Here is a 23,263-nt window from a genome sequence, read left to right on the forward strand (position 1 = left end):
GTGAGATGAACCCAAAGCAGCATAACGGAGGCTTGGAAAAATGAACTAAGATTCAAACCAATGCCTCTGACTACCCCAAGTGTCACATGCATGGCACAGACCCAAAGCAGCAAAGACTTGAAAACTGAACTGAGGCATGCAGAGGGAGCCTAGTAAGGTTGACAGCCTGCTAAAAAACTCAGCATCTTCCAGTGGAATATAGTAAGACCCAAAGTCTGTATGAAATAATGTTCAGAACGTCCAGGGTGCAGAAAAATGATTCAACATACAAAGAACAAGGTAAAGGTGACGAATTTTCAAGGAAAAACACAACAGATGCTGACCCCAAGATGACCCTGATGTTGGAACTTTCCAAGACAAGAAAGCAGCTAAGTTTCACGAGGTAAAAGTAAACACACTTGAAATGAATGGAAAAATGAAATTCTTACTAGATAAACAAAAGCTATGAAAAAGAACTGGTAATTTCCCAATTGAAGAACATACAATGCCTGAAAGAAAGAAAATTTGCTCAGTGGGCTGAACAGCAAAGCAGAGATGATGCGGGAAAGAGTCAGAGACCTTGAAGATAAACCAATACAAACGATCAAACATGAGAAACAGAGAAACACCTGGAAAAACTTGTGAGACAACAGTAAAGAGTCTAACATATGTGCTGCTGGAGCCCCAGAAGCAGAGGGGAAAGAGGCTGGGGCAAAAAAGTCTTTGAAAAAAGATGGCCAAAAATTTCTAAAATTTGGTGAATGTCATAAATGTTCAGATTTGAGGAGTCCAGGAAATCCTGACAGGTTAAACTCAAAATAAAAGATACATCATAATCCAACAGCTAAAAAGCAAAGATAAGGAAAAAACCTGAAAACAACTAGAGAATAATTACACATAGAGATAAAGCCAAAAAGTCATCAAATTTATTAAAATCAAATAAGAAAAAATAGTCACATAACCCAAAAGAAGGCAGAAATGGGAACAACGAAAAATTTAAAAAAATACAAATGGCCAAACAGAAAACAAATAATAAAACAGCAGACTTAAAACTGTTATTTAATATATATATATAAACATACATGTTAAAGTTTAAACATATCAATTAAAGACACTGATGGTGAGACTGGATAACTAAAATGAGACCCAATACTATGCTGTCTGAAAAAAAAAAACCGCAAAAAATAAACATATAGATGGGTTAAAGTAAAAAGACAGAAAGTGATGTACCAGGCAAATAATAAGCAAAAGAAAGCCTGAGTGGCTACGTTATATATCATACAAAGCAGACTTCAGAACAATGAACATTACCTGGGGTAAGAAAGAGTATTACATAATAAGAGTGAATTAAGAAAACATAATACTCATAAATGTGTATCTACCTAGCAACAGAGCTTCTAAATCTATTAAACAAAAGTGGACTGATGTAAAAAGAGAAACAGACACAGCTACAGTTACAGAGAATTTAAGTCTTTTCCCAACAATTAACAGAACAAATGGACAAATAATTAGTAAGAATATAGAAGACCTGAATAACATTATCAACCAAGTTGACTTAAATAATATTTATAAAATACTCTATTCAACAACAACAGAACACATTCTTTTTAAATACACACAGAACATTCAACAACACAGACCATATTCTGGGCCAGAAAAAAAAAAAATTCTGACAAACTTAATTGAAATCATACAAAGCATATTCTCTGACTATAATGAAATTAAACAAGAAATCAATAACCAAAAGATATTTGGATAATCCCCAAGTATTTGGAAATTAAATAACATGTTTGTAAACAATTCACTGGTCAAAGAAGTTACAAAGGAATTTAGAAAATATTCTGATCTGAATGATATGTTATAAAAACACAATAGATCAGAATTCGTAGGATGCAGTGCTTAGAGAGAAATTTAAATTTACATTTATGCACAATTAACTACGTTCAATGATCTAAGATTCAACTTGATAAAACTAGAAAAAGAGAAATTAAATAAATCCAAAGTAGGCAGAGAAAGGAAATAATAATAAAGAGCAGAAATCAATGAAATTGTGAAAAGAAAAGTTTTTAAAATGTTAAATGTAAATTTGGTGCTATAAAAGACCAACAAATTGGACAAAGAGCTAGGCAGGTGGACTCCAAGAAGGCCAGCAATGACCCTCACCTCCTGCTCTTAACACCCTTGTGTAAACTCCCTCTCTGTGAATGTGAGTGAAACCTGTGATTTGCTTCTAACCAACAGAATGTGGAATGTGTTGCCAGGCCGTGTGAGGCTGTGGCCTCCAGCTCCGGGCTGACTCTCGATTACCTTCTCAGTTCACACACTTTGACGAAGCAGCTCCCAAGTGGGAAGGAATTAGGGGTGGCCTGTGAATCCTGCTGACACCACGTGGTCTCGGAAGCAGATCCTTCATCGGTCTAGAATTCAAATGAGACCCTTGCCTCTGCCCCAGATACGTCTGCAGCCCTGTTGGGGCCATGGAACAGAGGACCAGCTAAGTCATGACCAAACTCCCCAATTCTGACCCACAGAAACCTTCCTACAATACACATTTTGCTATTTGAAAGTCACTAAGTTTGCAGTAACTTATTATACAACAATAGATAATTGATGTAAGAGTGAAGACACAAATTATGATAACAGGCATGAAAGTGGGGACACTACCACAGGATATTACAGCCCATTCGATGATAATAAAGGAATATCATGAACAACTTTATGCTTATGTAATTGGCACCTTGGATGAAATGGACAAATTCCTTCAGACAAAATGGCAAAGCTCACTCAAGAAGATAACCTAGGGAGGACCTTCAAGATGGCGGAATAGTAAAGACACGGAGATCACCTTCCTCCCCACAAACACATCAGAAATACATCTACACGTGGAACAGCTCCTACAGAACACCTACTGAACGCTGGCAGAAGACCTCAGACCTCCCAAAAGGCAAGAAACCCCCACGTACCTGGGTAGGGCAAAAGAAAAAAGAATAAACAGAGACAAAAGGATAGGGACGGGACCCGCACCAGTGGGAGGGAGCCGTGAAGGAGGATAGGTTTCCACACACTAGGAGCCCCTTCGCGGGCGGAGACTGCGGGGGGACGGAGGGGGAAGCTTCGGAGCCGTGGAGGAGAGCGCAGCCACAGGGGTGCGTAAGACAAAGCAGAGAGATTCCCGCACAGAGAATCGGTGCCGACCATCACTCACCAGCCTAAGAGGCTTGTCTGCTCCCCCGCCGCAGTGGGCGGGGCTGGGAGCTGAGGCTCCGGCTTCGGTCGGAGAGCAGGGAGAGGACTGGGGTTGGAGGCGTGAACACAGCCTGCAGGGGGCTAGTGCACCACAGCTAGCCGGGAGGGAGTCCAGGGAAAAGTCTGGAGCTGTTGAAGAGGCAAGAGACTTTTTCTTCCCTCTTTGTTTCCTGGTGCGCGAGGTGAGGGGATTCAGAGCGCCGCTTAAAGGAGCTCCAGAGACGGGCGCGAGCCGCGGCTAAAAGCGCGGACCCCAGAGACGGGCAGGAGACGCTAAGGCTGCTGCTGCTGCCACCAAGAAGCCTGTGTGCGAGCACAGGTCACTCTCCACACCCCCCTTCCGGGGAGCCTGTGCAGCCCGCCACTGCCAGGGTCCCGGGACCCAGGGACAACTTCCCCGGGAGAACGCACGGTGCGCCTCAGGCTGCTGCAACGTCACGCCGGCCTCTGCCGCCGCAGGCCCGCCCCGCACTCCGTGCCCCTCCCTCACCCCGGCCTGAGTGAGCCAGAGCCCCCGAATCAGCGGCTCCTTTAACCCCGTCCTGTCTGAGCCAAGAACAGATGCCCTCCGGCGACCTACATGCAGAGGCGGGGCCAAATCCAAAGCTGAGCCCCGGGAGCTGTGCGAACAAGGAAGAGAAAGGGAAATCTCTCCCAGCAGCCTCAGGAGCAGCGCGTTAAATCTCCACAATCAAGTTGATGTACCTGCATCTGTGGAATACCTGAATACACAATGGATCATCCCAAAATTGAGGCGGTGGACTTTGGGAGCAACTGTAGACTTGGGGTTTGGTTTCTGCATCTAATTTATTTCTGGTTTTATATCTATCTTAGTTTAGTATTTAGAGTTTATTATCATTGGTAGATTTGTTTATTGATTTGGTTGCTCTCTTCCTTTTTATATATATATTTTTTTCCTTTTTCCCTTTTTATGAGTGTGTATGTGTATGCTTCTTTTTGTGATTTTGTCTGTATAGCTTTGTTTTACCATATGTCCTAGGGTTCTGTCTGTCCGTTTTTTTTTTTTGAAGTACAGCTTTTAGTGCTTGTTATCATTGGTGGATTTGTTTTTTGATTTGGTTGCTCTCTTCTTTTTTTTAAAAGTTTTAAAATTTTTTATTTTAATTACTTTGTTTTACTTTCTTCCTCCCTCCCTCCCTCTCTCTCTTTTTCTCCCTTTTCTTCTGAGCCGTGTGGCTGACAGGGTCTTGGTGCTCTGGCCAGGTGTCAGGCCTGTGCCTCTGAGATGGGAGAGCTGAGTTCTGGACATTGGTCAACCAGAGACCTCCCACCTCCACATAATATCAAACGGTGAAAGCTCTACCAGAGATCTCCATCTTACCACTAAGACCCAGCTCCACTCAACAACCAGCAGGTTACAGTGCTGGACACCCTATGACAAACAACTAGCAAGACAGGAACACAACCCCACCCATTAGCACAGAGGCTGCCTAAAATCATAATAAGGCCACAGACACCCCAAAACACACCACCGGATGTGGTCCTGCCCACCAGAAAGACAAGATCCAGCCTCATCCACCAGAACACAGGCACCAGTCCCCTCCACCAGGAAGCCTACACAACCCACTGAACCAACCTTAGCCACTGGGGACAGACACCAAAAACAACGGGAACTACAAACCTGCAGCCTGTGTAAAGGAGACCGCAAACACACAGCTTTTCATTAAGCAAAATGAAAAGACAGAGAAACACACAGCAGATGAAGGAGCAAGGTAAAAACCCACCAGACCAAACAAATGAAGAGGAAATAGGCAGTCTACCTGAAAAATAATTCAAAGTAATGATAGTGAAGATGATCCAAAATCTTGGAAATAGAATGGAGAAAATACAAGAAACGTTTAACGAGGACCTAAAAGAACTAAAGAGCAAATGAACAATGATGAATAACACAAAAAATGAAATTAAAAATTCTCTAGAAGGAATCAATAGCAGAATAACTGAGACAGAAGAACGGTTAAGTGACCTGGAAGATAAAACAGAGGAAATAACTATCGCAGAGCAGAATAAAGAAAGAAGAATGAAAAGAATTGAGGACAGTCTCAGAGACCTCTGGGACAACATTAAATGCACCAATATTCGAATTATAGGGGATCCCAGAAGAAGAAGAGAAAAAGAAAGGGACTGAGAAAATATTCGAAGAGATTATAGTTGAAAACTTCCCTAATATGGGAAAGGACATAGTCAATCAAGTCCAGGAAGCGCAGAGAGTCCTATACAGGATAAATCCAAGGAAAAACACACCAAGACACATATTAATCAAACTATCAAAAACTAAATACACAGAAAAAATAATAAAAGCAGCAAGGGGAAAACAACAAATAACATAAAGGGAATCCCCATAAGGTTAACAGCTGACCTTTCAGCAGAAACTCTGCAAGCCAGAATGGAGTGGCAGGACATATTTAAAGTGATGAAAGGGAAGCACCTACAACCAAGATTACTCTACTCAGCAAGGATCTCATTCAGATTCGATGGAGAAATTAAAAACCTCAGAGACAAGCAAAAGCTAAGAGATTTCAGCACCACCAAACCAGCTTCACAACAAATGCTAAAGGATCCTCTCTAGGCCTGAAACACAAAAGAAGGAAAAGACCTACAATAACAAACCCAAAACAATTAAGAAAATGGGAATAGGAACATACATATCGATAATTAACTTAAACGTAAATGGATTAAATGCTCCAACCAAAAGACATAAACTGGCTGAATGGATACAAAAACAACACCCGTATATATGCTGTCTATAAGAGACCCACTTCAGACCTAGGGACACATACAGACTGAAAGTGAGGGGATGGAAAAAGGTATGCCATGCAAATGGAAATCAAAAGAAAGCTGGAGTAGCAATTCTCCTACCAGACAAAATAGACTTTAAAATAAATACTATTACAAGAGACAAAGAAGGACACTATATAATGATAAAGGGATCAAGCCAAGAAGAAGATATAACAATTGTAAATATTTATGCACGCAACAAAGGAGCACCTCAGTACATAAGGCAAATACTAACAGCAACAAAAGGGGAAATTGACAGTAATACAATCATAGTAGGGGACTTTTAACACCTCACTTTCACCAACGGACAGATCAGCCAAAATGAAAATAAATAAGGAATCACAAGCTTTAAATGATACATTAAACAAGATGGACTTAACTGATATTTACAGGACGTTCCATCTGAAAACAACAGAATGCATTTTCTTCTCAAGTGCTCATAGAACATTTTCCAGGATAGATCATATCTTGGGTCACAAATCAAGCCTTGGTAAATTTAAGAAAACTGAAATTATATCAAGTATCTTTTCTGACCACAACGCTATGAGACTAGATATCAATTACAGGAAAAAACCTTTAAAAAATACAAACAAGTGGAGGCTAAACAGTACACTACTAAATAACCAAGAGATCACTGAGGAATCAAAGAGGAAATCAAAAAATACCTAGAAACAAATGACAATGAAAACACGACACCCCAAAACCTACGGGATGCAGCAAAAGCAATTCTAAGAGGGAAGTTTATAGCAATACAATCCTACCTCAAGAAACAACAAAAAATCTCAAATAAAAATATAACCTTACACATAAAGCAATTAGAGAAAGAAGAACACAAATCCCCCACAAAGTTAGCAGAAGGAAAGAAATAATAAAGATCAGATCAGGAATAAATGAAAAAGCAATGAAGGAAACGATAGCAAAGATCAATAAAACTAAAAGCTGGTTCTTTGAGAAGATAAACAAAATTGACAAATCATTAGCCAGACTCATCAAGAAAAAAAGGGAGAAGACTCATATCAATAGAATTAGAAATGAAAAAGGAGAAGTAACAACTGACACTGTAGAGATACAAAGGATCATGAGAGATTACTACAAGCAACTCTATGCCAATAAAATTGACAACCTGGAAGAAATGGACAAATTCTAAGAAAAGCAGAACCTTCCAAGACTGAACAAGGAAAAATAGAAAATATAAACAGACCAATCACAAGCACTGAAATTGAAACTGTGATTAAAAATTTTCTAGCAAACAAAACCCCAGGACCAGATGGCTTCACAGGCAAATTCTATCAAACATTTAGAGAAGCGCTAACACCTATCCTTCTCAAACTCTTCCAAAATACAGCAGAGGGAGAAACACTCCCAAATTCATTCTACGAGGCCACCATCACCCTGATACCAAAACCAGACAAAGATGTCACCAAGAAAGAAAACTACAGGCCAATATCACTGATGAACATAGATGCAAAAATCCTCAACAAAATACTAGTAAACAGAATCCAAAAGCACATTAAAAAGATCATACACCATGATCAAGTGGGGTTTACCCCAGGAATGCAAGGATTCTTCAATATACACGAGTCAATCAAAGTGATACCCCGTATTAACAAACTGAAGGAGAAAAACCATATAATCATCTCAATAGATGCAAAAAAAGCTTTTGACAAAATTCAACACCCAGTTATGATAAAAACTCTCCAGAAAGTTGGCACAGAGGGAACTTACCTCAACATAATAAAGGCCATATATGACAAACTCACAGCCAACATCATTCTCAATGGTGAAAAACTGAAACCATTTCCTCTAAGATCAGGAACAAGAAAAAGGCTGTCCACTCTCACCACTATTATTCAACATAGTTTTGGAAGTTTTAGCCAAAGCAATCAGAGAAGAAAAAGACATAAACGGAATCCAAATCAGAAAAGAAGAAGTAAAGTTGTCACTGTTTGCAGACGACATGATACTATACATAGAGAATCCTAAAGATGCTACCAGGAAACTACTAGAGCTAATCAATGAATTTGGTAAAGTAGCAGGATACAAAATTAATGCACAGAAATCTCTGGCATTCCTATACAGTGATGATGAAAAATCTGAAAGAGTAATTAAGGAAACACTCTCATTTACCATTGCAACAAAAAGAATAAAATACCGACGAATAAACCTATCAAGGAGACAAATGACTTGTATGCAGAGAACTATAAGACACTGATGAAAGAAATTAAAGAGGATAGAAACAAATGGAGAGATATACCATATTCTTGGATTGAAGAATCAACATTGTGAAAATGACTATACTACCCAAAGCAAACTACAGATTCAGTGCAATCCCTATCAAACTACCAATGGCATTTTTCACAGAACTAGAACAAAAAATTTCAAAATTTGTATGGAAACACAAAAGACCCCGAATAGCCAAAGCAATCTTGAGAAAGAAAAATGGAGCTGGAGGAGTCAGGCCCCTGGACTTCAGACTATACTACAAAGCTGCAGTAATGAAGACAGTACGGTACTGGCACAAAAACAGAAATATAGATCAATGGAACAGGAGAGAAAGCCCAGAGATAAACCCACGCACATATGGTCACCTTATCTTTGATAAAGGAGGCAAGAATATATAATGGAGAAAAGACAGCTTCTTCAATAAGTGGTGCTGGGAAAACTGGACAGCTACATGTAAAGAATGAAATTAGAACACTTCCTAACATCATACACAAAAATAAGCTCAAAATGGATTAGAGACCTAAATGAAAGGCCAGACACTATAAAACTCTTAGAGGAAAACATAAGCAGAACACTCTATGACATACATCACAGCAAGATCCTTTTTGACCCACCTTCTAGAGAAATGGAAATAAAAACAAAAAGAAACAAATGGGACCTAATGAAACTTCAAAGCTTTTGCATAGCAAATGAAACCATAAACAAGATGAAAAGACAACCCTCAGAATGGGAGAAAATATTTGCAAATGAAGCAACTGACAAAGGATTAATCTCCAAAATTTACAAGCAGCTCATGCAGCTCAATATCAAAAAAACAAACTACCCAATCCAAAAATGGGCAGAAGACCTAAACAGACATTTCCCCAAACAAGATATACAGATGTGCCAACAAACACATGAAAGGATGCTCAACATCACTAATCATTAGGGAAATAAAAATCAAAACTACAATGAGCTATATCACCTCACACCAGTCAGAATGGCCATCATCAAAAAGTGTACAAACAATAAATGCTGGGGAGGGCTTGCAGAAAAGGGAACCCTCTTGCACTGTTGTTGGGAATGTAAATTGATACAGCCAGTATGGAGAACAGTATGGAGGTTCCTTAAAAAACTAAAAATAGAATTATCATATGACCCAGCAATCCCACTACTGGTCATATACCCAGAGAAAACCATAATTCCAAAAGACACATGCACCCCAATGTTCAATGCAGCACTATTTACAATAGCCAGGACATGGAAGAAACCTAAATGTCTGTCGACAGATGAATGGATGAAGAAGATGTGGCACATATATACAATGGAATATTACTCAGCCATAAAAAGAAATGAAATTGAGTTATCTGTAGTGAGATGGATGGACCTAGAGTCTGTTATATAGAGTGAAATAAGTCAGAAAGAGAAAAACAAATACCGTATCCTAACACATTTATATGGAATGTAAAAAAAAAAAATGGTTCTGATGAACCTAGAGGCAGGACAGGAATAAAGATGCAGACATAGGGAATGGACTTGAGGACACGGGGAGGGGGAAGGATAAGCTGGGACAAAGTGAGAGAGTGGCATGGACATACATATACTACAAAATGTAAAATAGATAGCTAGTGGGAAGCAGCTACATAGCACAGGGAGATCAGCTCGGTGCTTTGCGACCACCTAGAGGGGTGGGATAGGGAGGGTGGGAGGGAGATGCAAGAGGGAGGGGATATGGGGATATATGTATACATATAGCTGATTCACTTTGTTATAAAGCAGAAACTAAGACACCATTGTAAAGCAATTATACTCCCATAAAGATGTTAAAAATAAAAAAGAAGAAAACCTAACAGTCGTGTGTGTGTGTGTGTGTGTGTGTGTGTGTGTGTGTGTGTGTGTAGAGATGAACTCTCTTACATGCTTGCTCGCCCTCTCTCCACCCCTCCTCTCTCTCTCCCACCTCCCTTTTTTTTTAAAGAAATTAAATTTGTAGTTAAAAACGTACCCCAAAAGATGGCTCCATGCCCAAATGTGTTTTCACTGGGGAATTTTACCAAACATTTAAAAAAATAATAATACTAATCCTACAGAAACTCCCCAGAGAAATGAAGAGAAGGAAACAGTTCCCTACATGTTTTATGAATATAGCATTACCTTGATACAGAAGCAGACAAAAACATCATAAGAAAACTGCAGGCTAGATAACTGGAGTACTATACAAAAGACTAATATGTCACGACTTAGTGGAGTTTGTGCTGGGAATGGCAAGGCTCATTCAACATTCAAAAATCAATCCATATGAGTCAGCATTTCAACAGATCAAATGACAGAAAACATATAATCATCTCAACTGATGCAGACAAAAACCACTTGACAAAATTCAACATCAGTTCATGATAAATGCTCTCGGCAAACTAATAATAGAAGGGAATTTTCTTAATTTGCTAAAGGGTATCTATTTAAAAACCTATAGCTAGTATCATACTTCCTGGTGAAAGACTGAATACTGCCTCAATAAGGAGGACAAAGCACCGCTGCCATTCACCATCACGCCGGGGAGCCTGGAGTGAGGAGGAGATACAATAAGGCAAGAATTTTAAAAGTCCTACAAAGAAAGAACAAAACTGTCTCTATTCACAGATAACAGGATTAACTATTCCTGAAAAGTGTCAAGGAATCTACAAAATAGATACTAGGAATTTCCTTAAGGGCTGGGGAATGACATCTGCATACAGTACCATTTCACAGAAACCCATGATTAATTCTATCTGTGTGAGGCCAAGCTTTCCCCACCCCCTTTTCCTTTGGAAGATTCTAGGGAGTGGCTATTTCCTTTCCATAATCACCAACTATCTTTAGTTGCTTCTGTGATTAATTTTATTCTTCCCTGGATTAGTATTCAGACTTATAACTTATCCTCATCTATCTCCCCTTCCTCAGCCCCAAGGAAAGGGTTTTTTTTTTTTTTTTATTGTTAGCACCTACAGGAAAGAAAAAAAGGCAAGGTTTATCCTACTTTCTTCTTTCAATTAGATCCCGTAGAGAAAACCAAAGGTTACATAGTTGTAATAATAACTCCTGGACTAGAGAGGGTCATCTAGATTTAAGGGGACGTAGGAAATCACACTATCTCTGCCCTTTTATCACAAGGTACACCTCACCCCGGGTGAAGAGCAGGTATGCGACAGGGCTGGGAGGGACTCTGCAGGGACTGGTGCTGCTGAGGGGTGGCTGGGGGCAGGGGTGCTGTGAGGACAGGGGCAGGAGGTCCAAGGAGTACGACGTAACAGGACTTGGAACTGGGGAAGGCTTGGGCTCTCGCTCGCTCAGCTCCACAAGGAGGGAAGCTGGGGCATTGTAAGCCCTCCAGGCAACAAAAAGACCTACGGAGAACATCCTTCCAGGTGGGGCTGGAGAGGGGGTGAGGGTCCAGTATACACAGACGGTCAATAAAAGAAACCTTGGAGTGTGTGAATACGTATTTCTAAATAGTGCAAACAGTGGGAATATCTGGCGATGCCATGATCCCCTCCAGAGCCACTGGATGTGAGAAGCTGCATCATTTCCTACTGGTCACCTACCGTCTGTTACGAACACGCTGTTACCTTCAAAGGACCCCATCTTAATAAGAAGGGGGATTCTTTAGCTTTTCCATCTATTCTCATCCGCGTAACTGTCATCTTCAGATTATAAAGGCACAATTAACAAGAGATAGACTCTAGGCTCCAAATTTTCCCCCCAAATCACTGGCTTTGATCCTTGGAGCCTATACACCTGTCACAACACTTTTAAAGAAACACAAACAAGGGTGGGGGGGGGACACGAAGGTTGTGTCTGCTCCTATCTTAAAGGCTGGACAAGACGTCTGCTAGGATGTTAATGCAAATCAGACCAATATTTATGGAAATCCCCGCATATACTTACTTTTCGCAGTTTCCCTAACTCTCTAGCTTTAAACACCCTAGAACTTCATCAAAGATCTAAACCCATAGGAAGCTTATACCATGGCTACTGCCTCAAAATGAATCAAAAGAAACGCGATTACATTAAATTTTTTCATTTCTATTACTTAGTTGCCCTGATATGCTGAATACACTGTGACAGTGTTTGCTCTCCCCTGTCCCACAGTGGGTCCAGTAAGATGCCAAAGCCGTGGCCCACAGGTCTTGAAAGTCTCCTCGATGTCATAGGTACAAAAAGACTAAAGGTTTCATTTTAGAGGCCGAAGAAAAGGTGTTAAGATGAGATTATTTTTAGCTTGAAAATTTCCAGCATTGTTCTCTTTGAAGTCAAATTCCCACTGTCTCACTTATTTCCTCAGCATCACACACAAAACAATCACTTACCAACCAAGACAACGAGTCTGTAGTTCTCATTCATCTGCCGTCGATAGGGTGTCACCTCCTCATAAGTGGGCACATCGGCTGTGTCGTACTGGTCACTCTTCTTGCACTCATACATGGATTTATTTGTTTTCTTATCTTTTCTACTAAGACGGAAACTTCTTCTAAAACCAGCTGCAAATACAAAAAACTATTTTTAGCAATTAGAACTAAAAAAAGAGACCCCACCACAATACAGAAAGAAAACACCCTCAAAGTTGGGCTGGATTTTATTCACCATAATATCATTACAAGTGCACTTAGTAATAAAGGTAAATAGATGTTCCACTATTTCATGAAAACAGCTGTTAAGAGAATCATCTAACATTTAATTATGTAGTTATAATATCATAAATTTTATTTGGTTCCAAATCATAAAGAATTCTTTTCCAAAATCAGGAACCAAAATAACTACGTGATAAAACAAATTAAGGAGGTCACAGGCGTCATGAAGAAAATTTTTCACAGACTGACTGATGAACACATTTGCTAAGAAAAAGTTAAAAGCACTAAAATCACTTGAAATATAAATGCTGAATATTCCCACTCAGAAGTACTAGAATCTTTTATGCTATATCCTGAGCACAGCCTAACAGCATACCTGTGCCACAGACAGCATCTATTGTTAAATAGAAAGAAAACTAAAGTCAGGGAGAGCACAGTGTCGAACAGGCCTCTGCACAGATCCGGCAGACAGAACCTGCCTGTCACTAAGAGCAAGTTACTTAACTGCTATGAGACCCCAGGGGGTGGAGCAAATGACCAAGCCCCAAGTTCTTCTTCTCCTACGGAAATTCTATGCTTTTATAATTTGAAGGCTACTGAAATTTGGAAATAAGTTTCAGAGCCACAAGTGTGCACTCTTATGAATAGACCATGTCATCTTTTATTAAACAGCTTTTCGAGTATTTAAATAAATTTCCTGTCTGCTTAAACGGTCCCCTCCAGCTCACCACTGTCACTTGAAATGTTGGCTTAGAAAAGCAGCTGCAAAAGTTCCTTTTCTCAGTCAACTCCCATTTCATTCTGCTTCTGCTTCATGTTGTTGTATCATTCTGGTTTTATGCCTTTTCTAGAATAGTGATATTTACCATACACACCATTCAAGAATTCTTGGCCTAACCAACACTCTCAAAATACAGACTTTAAACGGAGGGAAAACAGCCTGCTTATTAAGATATGATATATATTCTCTATCAGCTCCGTAGTACAAAAAAAGACGCAAGTATAAAACATAAAAAAATAGATTCTCTTTAAAAAGAATACTGATCAAATTTGATAAACAGAAAAAACTTTAATAAAGGTATTTTATAATAAAACATAATAATGTAATAACTGATCTGTGTGAATTTTAGGGTACATGAAAAATAAATATTACTATTAGATTTAAAAATTAATAATACTCAAAATAAAGGCGATATGAAAAAACAATTATCAAATCACTACAAATGTTTGGCACAGAAATGGATCTAAGACGTAAATGCCTCACCCACAATGAACCCAAAAGTGAAAACCGGAAAGATTCCTGATCCACGAATCCCAGCTAAATCCTGAATTTCAGTGAAAGCGCTTGACCTGATGGAGTCTTTATGATTAACTGAAGTTTTCACTTCCATCATAAACAATAATGAGATAGTGGGAGAAAGAGAGAAGGGAACCAGATTTCTAATGTGAGATCTCGATGGACATCAAGGATGGAGGACCCTGGTCTACAGGATGGCTTGGGGATGCAAGTTGTACAGCGCTTGGTACAGAATAGGTGCTTGATCAAAGTAAAAAGTAAATTTTCGAAACAGAATTTTAAAAAGGCAACCCCCAAAACTCTACTATCATTCCTGTTTCATTTTCTTAACATAAATTTCAACAAAGGAAGCAGAACGCATTTGGTATTTTCACAAGAGAAATGTAAGAGGCAGACAAAAGGACAAAACACTGCATCCGTGAAGGCTCAGGGCTGGAAGCAGCCCTGGGGAGCATCGGAGCTGCTTGGCCCCTGCGCCCGGGCCAGCGCATCAGGGATGTCACCACATGCGCCCACGCAACACGACACGGCCCTGACCTCGCTCACATGTTTTCCAGGTGGCCACCACCAGGCAAGTGGAATTCCCACAGGTTCTGAGGCTTGAGTACCTTGGCCCCGTGCCTCATTTACAAAACAAAGGGAAAAGTCAGCCAGGTCCATACGGATCCAATCGGAGCTCCGCTCCCTGAGTGTTAAAGGCTCAGACTGGAGGGGGACAGGCCTGGGTCACTGGCTTACTTACTAACTGGGTGACTTGCCAACTGTTTAAAAACTTCTCTAAGGCTCATTTCTCAGCTTTAACATAAGGATACTGTCAACCCCTCACAGGGTTATTAAGGTTAAACTATCCATGTGAAGCATTCGCTCAGTGCCTAGCATATGGTAAATGCCTTACAGACTAGACAGAGACCAGTACCTGACTAGTCCCACCTAAACATGCTGTGTCCCCTGTGTTCCCACAGCACACGTCTAGCAAGAACGGGAAAAACAAATTAAGGGGCTTATATGTTTTTAATTGGGTAATGCTACGAAAGACACAAAATAGTAAAGCCAGATTTAAATATGATAAATATTAAAAGTACCTTATTAAAGTGGTAAGGCATTTTTAAAGAAATAAAACAAAGACTTAAGTGTACATTAACTATCCTTTCATTTTTTCTTAGATACTCCTTCTAGGGCGGTGCTACTTCTGTTCCTATATTTAAATCTAGAGAGCATCCCTCTCTCCTGTCCTCCTTCCCCATGATCCCTCACTTCCTCAACACACACACCTATATATGGTCCATATTTACACCACACATTTACACACACACATACGCATACATATGCACACACACATATACACGTGTACATACATATATGTGCATACACAAAAATAGAGTCAGAAAACAAGAAAAGAAAACTCCCCAACCCAGAACAACAGAGGATATGACAAAAGGTATGAAATCCAGAATACTTAACTTGCCTCTCAGATAAAAGCAAAACCAAACCAGGTGGCCAGAGGTAATGGCACACTGGGCCTGCCTTTCAAGGCAGCAAAGAGACTAACTTTCAAACTTCAGTGACACAGTGAGTGACGCGTCAGCACACCTCGGTTAAGTCTAAGCCTAAAGGAGAGCGACCTTTATGTCAGGAAAAGGGGTTAATAATTTCTGGCCTTCAGGTCTTAGGTGGTTCTCTTATTAAAAGGATGACCAAGAATGTGTACTTAAACTGAAAGCAAGCAGAAGGTTCTTTCCAATAAATGTGAATAAATAACCTAGAACGTATTTACTTCTAGTTTGTTTTCTGTGCACAAGTCTTAGCAAAAGCTGGCTTTTAAAAAGAAGGAGCAGGAAAGAAGCAGTAACAAGGAATTTGGAGTAAGGGAAGAGTTTCGTACAAAATGTATTTTTCCTTATATCTCACATTTTTGTAATTTATAATTGGCTCAACATTTTTACGGACAGGCTTTTTCCAGGGCTCTTACCCACAGCTGCTAAAGATTTGTGTTTTTTAAGGAACAGCGTGTTTACTTTATTACAATAGGAAAGTGGCTTCACAGTGAGACTGCAGCTGCAGGTCAGCCCTTCATCACACGGAGATACTTCTTATCTAATATTTTCCAGCAGGAATAATTTACGATGACTTTTAACTTATCTAGTTGTATCGTTCTGTTTTAAAGTAAATTTACTTTTTTATTATAAAAGATGACATTTACGTTGCTTGTTATTTGCTCCTTATTTCAACAAGACAGCAATAAACATCCCTGTACATTCTTGTTACTCTATGTCACTGATGACTTTATTAGGGCAAATTGCAAGAAGCTTGACAGATCGTGTCCAAATGCTTCTCAGATTGGTTAATAACAGTGTACATTTCCAAGTACAACTGCCCCTATTACCATTCTTTCATTAAAGGACTTCTAACCATTTAAAAATCTGTAGTGATTTGACAAGTGAAAAACTGTGTATCATTTCATTTTAACTGATAGTAAAGTTGAACTCTCCTTCACGTTTATTACTCATTTGCATTTATTTCTTCTGTAAATTGCTGGTTAATACATGTTGATAATTTTTTGATTGGGGTCTTCATAAACATATATACACATACATGTATCTTTTAAGGTCACAGCCCTTGGCCCTATCTGTTGCAAAGACTTTTTAAGATTTTCAGTTTTCCGTTTCAAAGAAATTTTAAAGGTTTATGTATTTGAATCTGTGAACTTCTTTGGTTTGTCATTTCTTCCACTGCTTTTATAACTTTCCTACCCTTTAGCCTGATAAATACCCAAATTTTCTTAAATTAAAAAAAAATAGGTTACATGGCTTTACACTTAATTTTTTAAATCCATCTGGAATTACTCAGCTGTGATTAGGAGATCAAGTTGGTGACGTGAGGCTGTAACTTTATAGTTTTCTAAGTAATTAACCAGTGGTCCCAGAAATACTTACTGAACAATCCTTTTCCTACTTTATATGAATACATACTTTGTACTGAAGCACCAGGTAGCTAAGTATGATGCCATGACCAGAAAAAGGTGATTCTTGGTCTAAGTTTAGATCATTCCCTTATTAGTAATATTAATACCAAAACAACAGAAGAAGTGGTGATGCTAGTGGGTATTTGTGGAGAACTTACTGGATGACAGACACCATCTGAAGCACTTACGTGCGTTAGTTCATTTAACTCTCACAGCAACGTATGAGGCAGGCATGACAATCTACAGGTTTAAAGTAACTCTTCTTTTAGTGTCAGAAAAAGAAAACAATTGCCAAGGCCTTGGCTCAAATATTAAAAGATGAAAGAAAGTCAAGAACAAAGTTTGAAATGTTATTCCACACACATAGATGTATGAGAGAAAAACTGGTGAGCCTTCAGTGACTTTATGAAATAACTTAACAGGAAAAAATTATCAAAGAGAAGCAGCAGTTTCATTTAGGGATTAAAAATTATAAGCTCTTTTTCTGTTAGAAGATATTTTTCAAATATAACTAAATATATTTTTGATACTCCTCTGTATTTAAGATGATGTGTAAAATACAAAATATATAAAACAGTGTCACTGCCCTCAAAGAGTTCCTGATCTACTAGGGGCATCGAAATTATTCCAAATACTTGTAATTTAAGGGTTTTCACAACATAGGCTCAGGAGTAGAAACTAAGATTTTTTAGCAAGTACTTCTAATCTGATTCGACTCTGACATTTCTCTTAAGTAAAAGAAAAAAACTTAAACTCAGGCAGTTGTGATTCAGTTATTTTCAAAGCTACTTCACTATATTTATTGATATAACACCATTCATCAAAAGGGTATTAAATTTAATGCTTACATATGTGAATTAAGACTCATTTGGTATTAAAATTAGCTTCAAATTGTAGATAAATATTATGCCTAACCATCCTATAATTTCAAATGTTAGTGATATTTTTAATAGTAAAAAAAAAAAAACTTGAAGCATCCAAAACATACAAAGTATGGGAATGATTAATTATGAAAAACACCTTTTCAAAGAAATGGGGCTGAGGACACGGCTATATTTAAAATACATAACCAACAAGAATCTACTGTATAGGACAGGGAACGCTGGTCAATGTTCCGTAATAATCTAAATGGGAAAAGAACTTGAAAGGAACAGATACATGTATACGTATAACTGAATCACTTTGCTGTACACCTGAAACTAACACAACAATGTTAATCAACTATGCCCCGATATAGAATAAAATATTTTTAAAAAGCCTATATGGCACCATTAGAATTGCATTTGATATACTAATAAATGGAAAAAACTGGACATATACGACAGTCATAGTTATACTATGAGTTTTACTTTTACTAATATAAAAATTGGTATGGATACAGAAAAAAGTATAAAAGCAGACAATGATTGTATTAGGGAAAGAGGGCTGTAGGCAACTATTTTGTCCTATTTTTTTAAAGTTTCCATAATATTACATAATTTTACAATTAAAAAAAAAAAACACACACAAAAACACCAAACAAATGAAATCCGGTACTGGTAGTTGTATTTGTGTGGTTATACCAACATATAACAGAAAATACATTTTGACTGTGTCTCAGAGGCAGGTTCCAGTCTTCTGTATTTTGAAATGATTATGGTAATAGATCAAAGTTTTATATTCTTAAAGGTTAGAAATAGCCAATAAATTAAAATACTTAAAAAGCAATGAAAGTAGAAACAATGGAAAATTTTTTTAATGAGAATACAGTATAAAAACTAAAGACCAAAGGTCAAGGTAAATAAATAGAGAACCAGCAGTCTCACCTAAGAAGTGAAGATGATAAAAGAGAAGGAGTCTGGGTTTTGAAAACTTACAACTAGACTAATCAAATTGATAGGAAATTTTTTTTAAATCACAAATTGTTATCATATTCTTTGGCTCCCATAAATAACTTCAGTGTAAATTTTTATAATTTAAATAGTTATCATTTTAATGATCTTACTTTCTCATAAAATTTTGACATTTATGATGACATTTTATTAAAAAAAAAATACACGATCATCTTATGGGCAGTCATCTCCATTAACACAAAAGGCACCCCACCCCCAACGCCAGCAGAGCCAAGGTAACTCACCACCACCACCAAGAGCCTCAAAAATCACAGGCGTGAATGAGAGTGCGACCTGCCTTTCTGTTAACTACAAGAAAATAAATCCTATTGTGTGACCGCTTGGACTTTTCAAATGGCACAGTTTCCATCTTTGGTTACATTTCTGTAACCAATCTGATATAATAACATCAGATATTATGCATCCCCAATGTTTTTAAGAATATAAGCTCTTAAGATGTTAAATGTTACAGATGTTGGTAGATTGGGAAAGAAGAGTTTCAGTGAAAGCTGCTTGAATTATAACAGAGCAATATCGGTTATAGGCACCTCAAAAATTAGAGATCTATAGAAGGGTCCACTCTAAACTTCCTGATTTTTTGAAGAAATACACTTACTTTAACACAATCAAGAAAAGTGCTTAGTTTCTTAAAAGAAGGTAAAAATAAGCATTTAAATGATCTTTTTCTCACCTTAAATATACTAAAATGTGCTTTTCAAAAAAAAAATTGGGAGAACTGCCAAAAATGTTGGGTGAAAGTTATTCTCTTAAAACAATGGATTAATTTGACCAATCAAATACTGAATGAGTTCAATAGGCACCTTAACAAGGAAGAGGGACTCCCCTGGTGGTGCAGTGGTTAAGAACCTGCCTGCCAATGCTAGTGACAAGGGTTTGAGCCCTGGTCTGGGTAGATCCCACATGCCGTGGAGCAACATGTACCACATGTACCACAACTACTGAGCCCGCACACTAGAGGCCGTGAGCCACAACTACTGAGCCCACGCACCACAACTACTGAAGCCCGCGTGCCGAGAGCCCATGCTCCGCAACAAGAGAAGCCACCGCAATGAGAAGCCTGCGCACCGCAACGAAGAGTAGCCCCCGCCCGCCACAGTTAGAGAAAGCCCGCACGCAGCAACGAAAACCCAATGCAGCCAAAAATAAATAAATTAAATAAATAAATAAATTTATCAAAAAAAGGAAGAGAAAAATATTACTATGAATGAACTTTTAAAGAAGACTTAAAAAAAAACTCACGTAGACATTAATAAAAACTAAGAGGCTGGGAATTATTATACAACAGGCTCCTGACAACAGAACGTTGAAAATTTCCATTAAAATCAACATTTTGAATATAATGCCCATCTTGTTATAATGATATAAACATAAGGGACATGTAAAGACTATGTAGTAACATTATCCTAAGACAAACTTACTGTTGAAGTGATGCTCCCATACTATGCCCATCATAAAATTATCCCAAAGACAAAGAAAGATAATTAAATTAAGAACATCTTAAAACAACAAACCAGCAGAAATCTTGGGAGGAAGTTTAAACTGAAAAGCAACGTGAACAGTAAACTATAAAAGTTACTGAGATGTGGAGTGGCTGGATTAGTCACCTTCTACATCCATCTTATAAAACAGTGTGTGTGGGGGGGAAGAAACCTAAATGTTATCATGGATTATATTAACTAGCCATACATATGGTAATTTTGTATATAAAGGGGGAAATGGCTTTCAAACAAGGAAAGTTCACCTCTGGAATGTCACAGACACAAAAGTTGCTTTCAGTATAAAGAAATGTTCAAATACCATAATTACCCTTGAATCTTTCAACTCATCTCCAGCTAAAAATAAAAATAGAAACTCGAAGTACCTAATGAAATCATGGAAGCTAATATATCAATTTGCAATTTCCAAGAAAAAAAATTACCTAGGTCTTAAAAAGTTTTCCTGATACCATAAACAATATTTTTAAAGCACAGCACAGCATTACCATTAAAAAAAATAGAAAAACCACATGAGAATTTAATCTTCCAGCCAGCTAATAAAGAAATGAGTTCTAACTTACTCTTTCGAAATTATGAGAAAATACAGTATGCACACATAAAAATTAATATAAAAATATAATTCTGAAAGGGGTAAAATTGGATTTGAAATTTTAATGTATTTTTTTACGTTGAGTCTATGCAACCTAAAATTCTCCAAGCAGAAATGGTTTCTTTCTGTCCGAGAAAGTATTTCCAAGTAGTATTCCAGACATGTCAAGATTACGCAGAGTTCTTTCTTGTTCAAGAAATAACCTGTACCACTTTTGAAAGAATGCTTCTAAATGTTCTCTTTGTATAAATTTTATTTTTTTTTGGAAAAAATATTAAGGCAGTAAATTTTGACATAGCTGTAGTTACCTACATAACATTCGTTAATAAAATGACTGAATATTAGAACAAATGGGAATTTTTGCTAGATTTATAAAATAGGCAATATAACTAGAGGCTCACTGGTGTTTAAACTACTGGACAAATAAGGGACAGGATTAGGAAGAAACACAGAAGTAGAAATGGATAAATAATAGCTTTTAAAAGAAATAACAGCAAATGGATGGTTTAGTTTTTATTGAACTTTATGGTAAACACTGTAGTTAAACAGAAGAACAGTTTTAACTTACAGAAGTCCCAAAACTGATCTTGTTTTTAAAAAAATGTATGACATGCTCCAGCAGGGGCAGAAGGGGAGAAAAACTGATGATTTTTTAGGAGATCATTTGCAAGAAATTATGTTTGAAGACAGATGCATGATAAGCAGTGCTTTGTGAATTGTTTATAACATAATTTCTATAATGAATTATACAGAGCGAAAACATTCTGCAATTCTTACCAATTAAAGAAAAAACCAATTACTCTTCATATGGACTATTTTGTATTGTAGTAGGAAAAAGCAGAGAGAATCATTAAAGCTTGTGCTTCTACCACTGAGAAGCAATCACCCTTTGGAAGCCAGCATATGCGCGTGTGCAGAGACACACAGACCAAAAACACTAACTTTCACACCATCCACCAAAGCTAAAGGAAGTTGTTGAGAGCTTAGAGCAGGAAATGAATTACTCCTAATAATTCATGTGTGTGGGTATATATACATGTGTATATACTTTAAGTATATAAATATACACACACACGTTCAAAGGTGCAACTTTTGCAATTCATATTTACAGCATACTATCAATTTACCTTCACTTCATTAATTTTATGCAAATATACAACTTACACTGCCTAGTCAGTGAGCTTTTTCCTTCCTTCCACTAGTAACAGCCAAACCTCTTTTATTGATAAATACGCTGAACTTTAAGAAATGCAGCGTTGTTACACTACAAACCAGTGTACATTCATATCAGTGATGGCTCACTAAAAATGGTTTTAAGATATAATTCTTAAACAAACGGACATTCAATTATTGGAGTGTTACAATGTTACTTTTTCAAAAGAGTCAACTTTGATCATTTTGACATGGAATGTATTTTTCAAAAATGTAACCAGTCATCAGGGAAAGCACTACTTATATATGCTGTTTTGTGCTTGATTTTACGCAGATCAGAGAAAGTGAAAATAATCAAATGTATTCACTGAGTATAGGCCTCATTTAGATCAACAGGGACCCTGGGCATTCCCATTTTGGGGTCCAAGGGTATTCTGTCTGCACGGTAATCCCTTCTGCTTCTCTTCTCCTTCTGTGGACTCAGGAGATGCAGTGTAGAGGTAGATGAGGGGCAAGGCGAAGGGTCTCAGAAATTCCTCTATTAAATAGTCCTTGGGAAAGACCTCATGAGATGGTAGCATTTCTCGGAACTCCTGTGGCTATGTTCCAGAGTGGTCCTAGAACCGGAGAAGGTGCCCCGTGCTGAAGGTGGATGCAGGCGCATCCTGTGCGCGTAGGTGTTCTGTTAGACGAGGTGCGCTACCGCCTGTGAGCGCAGTGGCACAGGCTGGGATCTGACGCCACCAGAATACTAAGGGTGTTTCGTAGGACAGGCAGTAATCGACTGAAACGTCCCAAATCCATTCCATGTTGTTGACCTGTACGGTTTAAATTACTTCTTTAGTGAGGGAAACATTTGATGTGGAAGACATATTAAATCTCCAAAGGGTAAATTTTTCCTCACTGCAATAATTACCACAGATATAGGTAAAGTAGAATAACAGGATGGGGAATGTGACGGTTAATCTTATGTGTCAGCTTGGCTGGGCCACAGTGCCCAGACGGTCAAACATTATTCTAGATGCTTCTCGTAAAGGTGTTTCTT

General features: G+C 38.1%; 1 protein-coding gene across 2 annotated transcripts in view; it reads right to left on the bottom strand.

Annotated features, from left to right (window-relative positions):
- The window catches only part of MPP7 (membrane palmitoylated protein 7), a 255,602-nt gene that overhangs the window by 34,417 nt on the left and 197,922 nt on the right, over positions 1-23,263 (bottom strand). For both annotated transcript variants that reach the window (XM_029238888.1, XM_029238887.1), the window contains exon 12: positions 12,570-12,740. In XM_029238888.1, coding sequence (XP_029094721.1) covers positions 12,570-12,740 — 171 coding nt within the window. The remainder of the gene's footprint in view (positions 1-12,569; positions 12,741-23,263) is intronic.

This window comes from Monodon monoceros, unplaced genomic scaffold (genome assembly GCF_005190385.1).
Source record: "Monodon monoceros isolate NGI ecotype Baffin Bay Population unplaced genomic scaffold, NGI_Narwhal_1 Super_Scaffold_21, whole genome shotgun sequence".
Lineage (NCBI taxonomy): Eukaryota > Metazoa > Chordata > Mammalia > Artiodactyla > Monodontidae > Monodon > Monodon monoceros.